This window comes from Dreissena polymorpha, chromosome 2 (genome assembly GCF_020536995.1).
Source record: "Dreissena polymorpha isolate Duluth1 chromosome 2, UMN_Dpol_1.0, whole genome shotgun sequence".
NCBI lineage: Eukaryota > Metazoa > Mollusca > Bivalvia > Myida > Dreissenidae > Dreissena > Dreissena polymorpha.
In genome coordinates, this window is record NC_068356.1 from 148,688,369 (window position 1) to 148,698,043 (window position 9,675).

General features: G+C 39.3%; 1 protein-coding gene across 1 annotated transcript; it reads right to left on the reverse strand.

The window, feature by feature from the left end:
* Nucleotides 1-401: 401 nt before the first annotated feature.
* LOC127870186 (uncharacterized) lies at nucleotides 402-5,740 on the reverse strand. Its single transcript, XM_052412842.1, has 5 exons — nucleotides 5,675-5,740; nucleotides 4,135-5,521; nucleotides 2,641-2,856; nucleotides 2,021-2,208; nucleotides 402-491 (listed from the first exon to the last, which is right to left on the reverse strand). The coding sequence occupies exons 2-5, from the start codon at nucleotides 5,309-5,311 to the stop codon at nucleotides 402-404; spliced, it is 1,671 nt and encodes a 556-aa protein (XP_052268802.1). The 5' UTR covers nucleotides 5,312-5,521; nucleotides 5,675-5,740.
* Nucleotides 5,741-9,675: the final 3,935 nt, after the last annotated feature.

A 9,675-nucleotide genomic window follows, 5' to 3' on the forward strand; every position in this document is an offset into this window, starting at 1 on the left:
CATGAACGGACTTTCTTATTTCTCGATCAGCGCCTACAAAATTCGTTCCATTGTCGCTGAAGAGCGTTTCTGGTGTTCCCCGTCGACACGTAAAACGTTGAAACGCCGCGATGAAAGAATCGGTCGTCAAGCTATGTGCAACTTCTATATGCACTGCCCTTGTTGTGAGGCATGTAAAAAGGCATCCGTATCTTTTTACACTTGATCGCCCACATTTCACAAACAACGGTCCGAAATAATCTACCCCTACATAGGTGAACGGTGGTTTGTTTGGTGTCAACTGTTCTTGTAAAACATGTGCCATCACCTGATTGATCAATGGGCTGTGCTGTCGTCTGCAAATAAAAGAAAATTTAAGTATTCGTTTTATGGTACTCAGGCCACGTAAAATCCAATATTTCTCACGAGTAGCCGCCGACACCTGTTGCACCCCAACGTGACCATTGATCGAATGGTAATGTCGAATTATCAGCATCGTCACGTGATCGTTGCTAGGGAGAATAACAGGATACGTCGCTGTGTCCACATTCGGCTGCCTCCCAGCCACTCGGACGAGGCCGTCGATTAATTTGGGGTTTAGCGAAGCTAAATTACAGTCCTTTTTAACATGTTTGTTGTTCCTCAGCAAGGTTATTGCATCTGTAAAATGTGCGCTCTGGACATTTTCTAGAATGACACTTCTTGCATTCCGTACTTCCGTTACAGTTAAAACTCCTGTGTTTAACTGAATAGTGTGTCTCAGGTAACGACGTCGGCAGTAAAGTTTGAACCTTAATAACCACGCAAAGGCTCGCTGTAATTTTGTCCATGTTGAATAACGAGCAATCAATTCTTCAAACACATGAGACACTTGTATGGTTAACGTCCTGGCAGTATTTTTCTTTACTTCATGGTCATCTTCTGTCACATTCGGTATACACGGACCGACAGGCCAAGCGTCCGATGATTGTAACAGGAATGCTAATCCATTCAGCCACATTTCAAGTCTCTGCGAATCGCACGAATTTACACCTCTGGACTAAATATCTGCGGGATTGGAACTTGAATCTACATATCGCCACTGAGTCGGAGACGTATTTTTGTGAATAATGCTGAGCCGATTTCCCACAAATGTCTTGAAGCGACTTGATGTGTATTTATGTATCCCAAGCAAATGGTGGAATCAGTCCAAAATAGTGTCTGATCAATCTTCAACTCGAGTTCTCTCGAAACGAGTGCGTACAAGCGGCTTGCGATCACTGCTCCGGACAGCTCTAAGCGTGGTATGGACATCTGTTTTATTGGTGCCAGTCGGAATTTACCAAGTACTAGACTACATGACACGATGTCGTTGTCGTCGACCATCCGCAGATACGCGCATGCACCGTAACCTGTTTCCGAGCCATCACTTCTGAGAAGTGTACAGGACGATAGCACCGTCTAATTGCTATATTTCCAAGACACGACAAGTTCGCTGTCCACCGTTTCCTGTCTTCTTGATAGCGTGATGGTATTGTTTCGTCCCAGCCGATCTTCTCTCTGCAGAGTTGCTGGATGATTGCTTTTGCGTGTAATGTCACAGGTGAAACTAATCCAAGCGGGTCGAATATCGAACTCACAACCGAAAAAATGCCACGTCGCGTCAAAGGTTTTTCAGTCATTTTTTTTCAAACCTTATCGAGTCCTCGTTTATATTCCTCGTGACGCCTAATGCGCGTTCAGTCGGAAGTGCTTTCCCAAGATCAAGCTGGACAACAGACGTAGCGCATTCCGATTCCGGTATCGCATCCAACACTTTCCTGCTGTTGCTTAGCCACTTGGTTAGTCTGAATCCACCTAAACTCAACAAGGCCTTCAAATCAGATGCCAGGTGAATCGCATTCTCTTCTGACGGCAAAGATTTAAGACAATCGTCTACATAGAAGTTCTTGTGAACCGTAGACGCTACTTCCGGGTCAAATGATTCGGAATTGTCGGTCGCAGTTCTTTTCAGTGCAAATGCCGCGCAGCTGGGTGAAGACGTCGCCCCAAACAAATGTACCTGCATACTGAACGTCTTTGGAGTTGCCGAGATGTCCCCACCAGGCCACCATAGGAAACGAAGCGCTTGACAGTCATGTTCACATACACGCACTTGATGGAACATTGCCTCGATATCGGCAACAATCGCTACCCTCTCCTGCCTGAACCGACACAGTACCCCAACTAGGCTGTTAACAAAGTCAGGACCTTGAAGTAGTTGGCTGTTAAGTGATGGTCCTTGAAACTTCGCAGCACAATCAAACACCACGCGAACCTTTCCTGGTTTATTCTCGTTAATCACTGGATGGTGTGGCAGTTACCATGTTCGATTCGTGGTGTCGGTTTCAGTTACTTCCTTAGCATACCCTTTGTCTATATAATCCTTTAATGTATCCGCGTATTTCTTATGCAGCTCAGAATCTCGCGAGAGCCTTTTCTTCAGTTGCACGAGTCGCGCATGCGCTAGCATAAGGTTGTACGGTAAGCTTGTGTTTTCATCACGCCATGGTAGTCCCATCTTATAGTGTCCATTTTCTTTTGAAAGTGTAGATTCCATGATTTGTAGTGCCCGTTTATCTTCGACTGAGAATGATCCCTTCTCGCAATGAATAACATCATTGAAGTCTGTTGTCCACATACGTTCGAGTTGTTGTTGTAAGAGGACGCCATGTGACTGACTAAAATTGATGTTCACGTCATTTCCGATGTGAGTATCCGTAGTGCTCTGAACGGGACCTCTCACCACCCAACCCAGGCGTGATCGAACAGCGTACGGTTGATTTTGTTCTCCTGTTCGCACGTCCAATGGTATATTCGCTTCCGGTGCGTCTGTACCAATCAACAGCATGACATCACCTGCTCCAACAGACGGAATGTTCAAATCCGCAAGATAATGAAATCTGGAAATATCTTTCGCAGACGCGGCTGATTTTATTGAAATGGGGAGTCTTTTCACTGACCAGACATTTTTAAGACTAACTTCGCCAATACCCATCACATTCCGTACACGCATGTCAACTTCGCGCCCAATGGTTGTACTTCCGGTTTAATTGATGGTTGAAATCTGAAATGTCACGGGTCTACTAGAAACGTTCAAAGTTTGTAACAGTCGTTCGTCACACAAAGTCTTGTCTGCTCCATCGTCAAGCAACGCGTAAGTCTGACAAGATTGATCTTCGGACCCAAAAACAGTTACAGGAATGATCGCTAGACACGTTTTCACAAAGCAGCCTGAAGTAGATGCACAGTTTACTGACGGCTGTGTAACCGTATAGTCGAAGTCGGATTTTGCCCAACTATGTAACATTGTTTGGTGCTTTTGGGAGCAGTCGGGTACCGAGCATTGTTTGGGTTTTCTGCAATTATTGGACATATGATTTCCTTTAAAGCAGTTAAAACAAAGTTTGGATTTTCGAACGAATTTTCGCCTGATCTCCAAATTCATGGACTGAAAGGACTTACATGATGATAAATCTGTGCAAGATCCAGAACAGCACAAACATTTACGATCATACTGTCTGTCGTGCTTGTGAGTGTTAGTGGTCAAAGTGGTCACTTTGCTTTTAACATAAGCATCGTGCTTGTATTTTGGTTTATCGGACTTGAAAAGGGAATTGTCCGTAGCATGATCAGTGCCATACATAGAGCATGCAACATGAGATCGTTTGTCAACAAACTTAACTAAGTCTGAGAAACATGGTTCTCGACCAGACTCTAAAATATCATGTGCTACGTCAACCCATTTTGTTCTTAAATGCATTGGCAAACGTTTTACAATTTTTCTCAAGTTTTCAGAGTTATCAACATCCGAAACGAATCCCAACTGAGATAAAGTTATCTCGCATTTTTGCATCTCTAAAGACATATGTGAAAGACCTTCAAAATCTGTAGCCTTAATTTGCGGACCAGTAACTAATTTGTCAATGTGAGATCTAGCAATTACATGCGGCTTGCCATACCGGTTTTGCAATATACTTCGGGCTTTCCAGTAACTCTCGCTATATTCTAACAACACACAATCTTCTATACACTTCCTAGCATCTCCTGTACAATATTGAATCAGATAGCTTAACCTAAGTCTATCATCATTAATCTTAGACTCGATATTAGTCTCAAAATTCCTGATGGACTTACAATAATCAATTGCCTTTCCGCTAAATGTCAAAATTTCGGGTTTAGGCAAATTGAAACCCTCTTGCAATGTACTGGCTATTCTATGAAATGCTGAATCGATATACAACATATGTTCTGTTTTACCTGACCTGGCTTCTGCTGCCGCCATCGGAAGATCACGATTTCCGGAAGTAACATTATGAGTCACAGAATAAGGCCTGCTTATATCACTACCTTCTCGAATGTTACAAACATCGTCAGGTAAAATGTTTTGTCCATGGTGCACCACTTCCGGAACGTCCTCTCTCGATCGCACCGTCACATCGCCGGACTTCCAGTCTACTCGACTGTACCGCATCGATAAATCGCCGGATAACCGGTCTGATCCACCGGTCCGCACCGTCAAATCGCCGGACGTCCGGTCTGCTCCACCGGACCGCACCGTAAAATCGCCGAACTTCTGATCTGCTCCACCGGACCGCACCGTCAGATCGCCGGACATCCGGTGTGCTCCACCGGACCGCACCGTCAGATCGCCGGACATCCGGTGTGCTTCACCGGACCGCACCGTCAGATCGCCGGACATTTGGTCAGCTCCACTGGACCGCACCATCACATCGCCGATGGTTGTTATTCCTTCCTCTTTTTCTTCTTCCCAGATTGCCTCCTCGATCCGCGCTTCCTCTACCTCTCTCTCATGCTCAAGCAACTGGCGTTTGTGCTGAAGTACACGCCGTTCTTGTTCGAGTCTGTGTTTCTCCCGTAGCGTTCTCAGTTTGTGTTCTGTAAGCAAGCGTTTCGCCCTGGCACTTCTTAAGTTTGACCGCGATGACGCTGTCGTACTTGCACGGCTAACTGAAGATATCATATCTTCGTCATCAGACGCCTTCTCATTAGCGACCAGCCACTGTGAAAGTCTCTCCTGGAATTCGTCGAAATTCTTCGGAGAACTTTCAAAAGATTTCGATACATCTTCACACATTACTGAGTCCGTACACAAACTTACACACTCTTGATGAACACATTTTAATGTCTCAAAATTTTTACACCATCTGTTGTTCAGCTGCTTAACATTCTCATAATTTTCGTACGACGACATATTTTCTTCCAGTTTTTTATACAGCTTCGTTAAATTTGCTATCTGGGTCGAACGCGAACGCTTCGCACTGTCAAAGTCTCTTGATCCGTGAGACGTCATTTTGTTTCTTACTATTATGTTCACATATGCATTCGATCTTGAATCTTCTTCACATTAGCGTTGTTTCTTCACACACTAAGTTGTATTCTGTTTCTCCAAACGGAGTTGCGAACTTCTTATCCACACGGATATGTTGAGAATTGTTAAGAGTTCCGCCTTTCATATCAGGAAAACTAGATATGCGTCCTTACATTTATTCACGACGATTCTCTAAAACAAATAGAATATATATATAATGTAAACAGTCAATCAAACAAAACATTTAAAATGTTGTGCAAATAAAATAATTCAAATAATCGCGCTCACGTAATAATAATACATACAGAAATTCATATACGATATAAATACCAACAATATATTTACCAACATATATCCTTCCATACTCGCTAAGGCGCTCTTAAAACAATTTCAATCTTAACGTTTTTTTTCCTAAATAGACAATAACAATAAATGACGTCAGCGTCAAACGTCAAAGTATTTGGCGCAAACGGTATAATTAACTTTCGCGTACATTAACGTCGTATTTAAATATTATTTATAATGGCGTTAACACCTAGCCTGCACATGACCAACTTGCAAATTTAGCTTTTGATTTGATTAAGATGGACATTGTAAGCAATTTTCAAAAAAATCAGGAAGATAATGTGACCTGTAATAAGGTAAAGGAAGTTTTCTATAATTTGACCTAATGACCTAGTTTTTGACATACTACCAACTTTCGAACTGAAAATTTATTTCATCGAGATAACATTCTGTCCAATTTTCATGAAGATCTGGAAGAAAATGTGACCTCTGGAGTCTTTACTTACCTTTTCTGTGATTTGGTCTGTTGACCTAGTTTGGACCACATATGACCTTCTTTCAGACTTAACCTAGAATTGACCGAGATGAACATTTACCAACATAAAACAAACAAGGGCTGTTTGAAAAACATGCATGCCCCCATATGGACTGTCAGTTGTAGTGGTAGCCATTGTGTGAATACATTTTTTGTCACGGTAGCCTTGACCTATTGACCTGAAAATCAATAGGAATCATCTGCCAGTCATGATCAATTTACCTATGAAGTTTCATGATCCTATGCCTAACTATTCTTGAGTTATCATCATGTAAACTTTTACTGTTATGAGTCACTGTGACCTTGACCTTTGACCAAGTGACCTGAAAATCAATAAGGGTGATATACCAGTCATGATCAACATGACCGACATGTGCTAAACAATATACCCCGAGCAGGCCACATAACAAATGCAGCATAACACATTGTAAAAGTAAAAGACATCTGTGCAATGATATCTTTTCTTCAAATGATAAGATGAACAAACAAGAGGGCCTGAAAGGCCCAAAGTCGTTCACCTGAGATAACAAGATATTATTGGGACAAATATTGTGACCAACATTTATGAAGATCGAAAAATAAATATGTCCTCTCGAGTGTTAACAAGGTTTTACTATAGCAATATAAGACAAAATGCCCCACCCCCTGGCAGCCATGTTTTTTACTAGAGCTGTAACGAATAGCCCATCATTCGATTTCGATACCAAATGGTCCGATTCGATTATTTTCAATTCGATTCAAATTAAACTATTCGCTGCTTATTTTGCAAACTATTTCATATTTGGTTTGTCCAGAGCATGAATAAATATGTTTGATATTTGTTATTAACTTATTATGTTGAACATTTAAAGTCTTTAATTTTTGAAATACAATTTAAAACGAAAGATTGTTTACTGAGTAACACATTTATTGAACACAACATCTTGTTGATTTATTCTTAAATAACATAAAATGCACATGCGTTTAACAGAAAACAACAACAAACAAAAATGTAAGTATATAAACAACATCCAGTTGACTTCTTGACAGAATGCACACAGTTTAGTAAACAAACCATATGGGTAACTTACGTCAATAAAACACGTTTTGCAAGTTGCCTTTGTACAGAAACTTCGAAAACCCGCGTCTTTCTGCATGGTTGAAGAAGCCATTTTACCGGCTGATGTAATACTCAGCATGTTATTCATTCATTCATTCATTAGATCCATATTGGTTATTGACCTATCACAATACGTATTACAAATGACAAGAACGTTAAGACGACGGATTTGGAAAGTAAGGTTTAAAATGTGGATCAATCGGGATTGCAGTGAATCGAATCGAAATTGGCCGTATTGGTATCGAAATCGAATCGGCGGCGTTGAACCGGTTTTTCGATTCATCGAACCGAATCGTTACAGCTCTATTTTCAACCAATTGTAACCATTTTCGAACCGATCCAAGATATCATTAAAACTTATATTCTGGCCAAATTTTATGAAGATTGGAATATAAACGTGGCATCCACAGAGTTAACAAGGCAAATGTTGACGGCTCACGACGGCCATAAAGCGATCACAAAAGCTCACCATGAGCACGTTGTGCGATTACACTCAACGTGTTCAAATTTTTCTCACAGGCTTTGCCATTGACCTTTATAGTATGGATGGCTTTGTTATTATTTATTGCTATTATGTACCTGCAATAGTGTGTGTATGTTTACAATACACAAAGCATATGATATAAGCATATGATATAAATAGACTAATTGAGCTTATAATAATCTGATTACTATAGCCAGGTTAATTTAGGACTTAAAATATTGTTTTGTCCTGATTTCATGAAGACTTGAGATATTTATGCACATAGCGTTTCAAGATATGGAATTATCCACAAATAAAAAGTATTTTTGATCTGTTTTGTGCAGGCTTTTTTTCCATGACTGTCAGAGCGAAATTTCCACGTGAAAAGGATGTCAATTTTTTTCTGAAGTACTTTATTCAACAAGTGTGTTTAATTAACTGTTCTGCATATAATTTGACATTTTGATAGGAGATGGCCAGGGTGACAGTGAAAAGGGATATGCATTTAAGATCTGGTCAGGACTCCATATAAAAGTGGTTATATTTAAAAATGTTTAATTACCACATGACCACGGACTCTAGATCTCCGTGACATGACTAAGGTTCTAAATTAATCTAGTATGAACATTTGAACTATATCTTTTTAACACTAAAAAATAATATTTGATTTACACATTTAATCTACAAATGTGTACAGATACTACTTAACATATATTTGGCTGTATTGAATGTAGGAACTAGTTAAAATATCCATAAGAAAAAGAGATCAGGATATGAAATATTCATTGCCTGAAGCACTGACCCTAGAGCTATGTTTATATATCTTTAAACACACTGATTAAAGAAGTAAAACAATACATTGATACAACAGAGGTAAAATCATCCCCTCTTAACAATATGATACATAATAATGTATCATTTTTTATCACATGCTATACCCTGTTTCCCATGAAATACAACCATAACATATTTAACATATTTTTTTTATTACACATGTGTAATACAACATTTTCAAGCGTTTTCATTGGCTTAGTTTTTGTTTATTGCCCAATCGCATTCTGCTGAAACGACGTTGCAACGTCAAATTACGTCACGAAATGTAAACAACATTCGGGATTTATCATTATGTTTGCGTAAATATTTATTAAATTTGCTCATTTAAAAGCATGTGATAAAAACAATCTGACACACGTTGTCATATCATACTATATTTTATTAAACTCGTCCAGGAAATTCGTTAGTAAGCTCGCCATGACGTTTAGATTAAAAGGTGTGATGAAAGAAATAACTGGTCATATATATATATATATATATATATATATATATATATATATATATATATATATATATATATATATATATATATATATATACTTTATTCAAGACGTTTAGTGGAAATGCAGACATATCATTACTACGGGATATGTATCTTAAAGAAAAATCATGTGTAAAATCATGAAACAACAATTCCGATTTTTTAATATGCAGTTGGTTTGAGACAGGGAGAGGTAATCTCTCCAACTTTGATTTAATTCTTTTATAATGACCTTGAACTTTAATTGCAAAATGAACCTAATTCAGGATTATTGTTTGACGATATTGCGTTATGCTTTTACGTTTTGCAGACGATACGGCAATCCCCAGATGAATAGCAAACCAATATAAATCTTTCGCACTCATATTGTAAAACATGGGGACTTACGGTCAACACAGGCAAAACAAAAAATATGGTTTTCAGAAAGAGGCGCATAGTGTTGTCAAATTAATAATGGAATTTCGATGGCAAAGATTAATGGATGTAGACGATTTTAATTATCTTGGCACTGTTTTCAATTACACTGGACATTTTAATCTGAACCAAGAATATTAAGCGGATAATGCTAATTAGGCATTAAACGTTCTTCTGCGACATTGTAAAATGTACGAACTAAAACCAAATATATTGTGTCAACCTTTTGAATCAT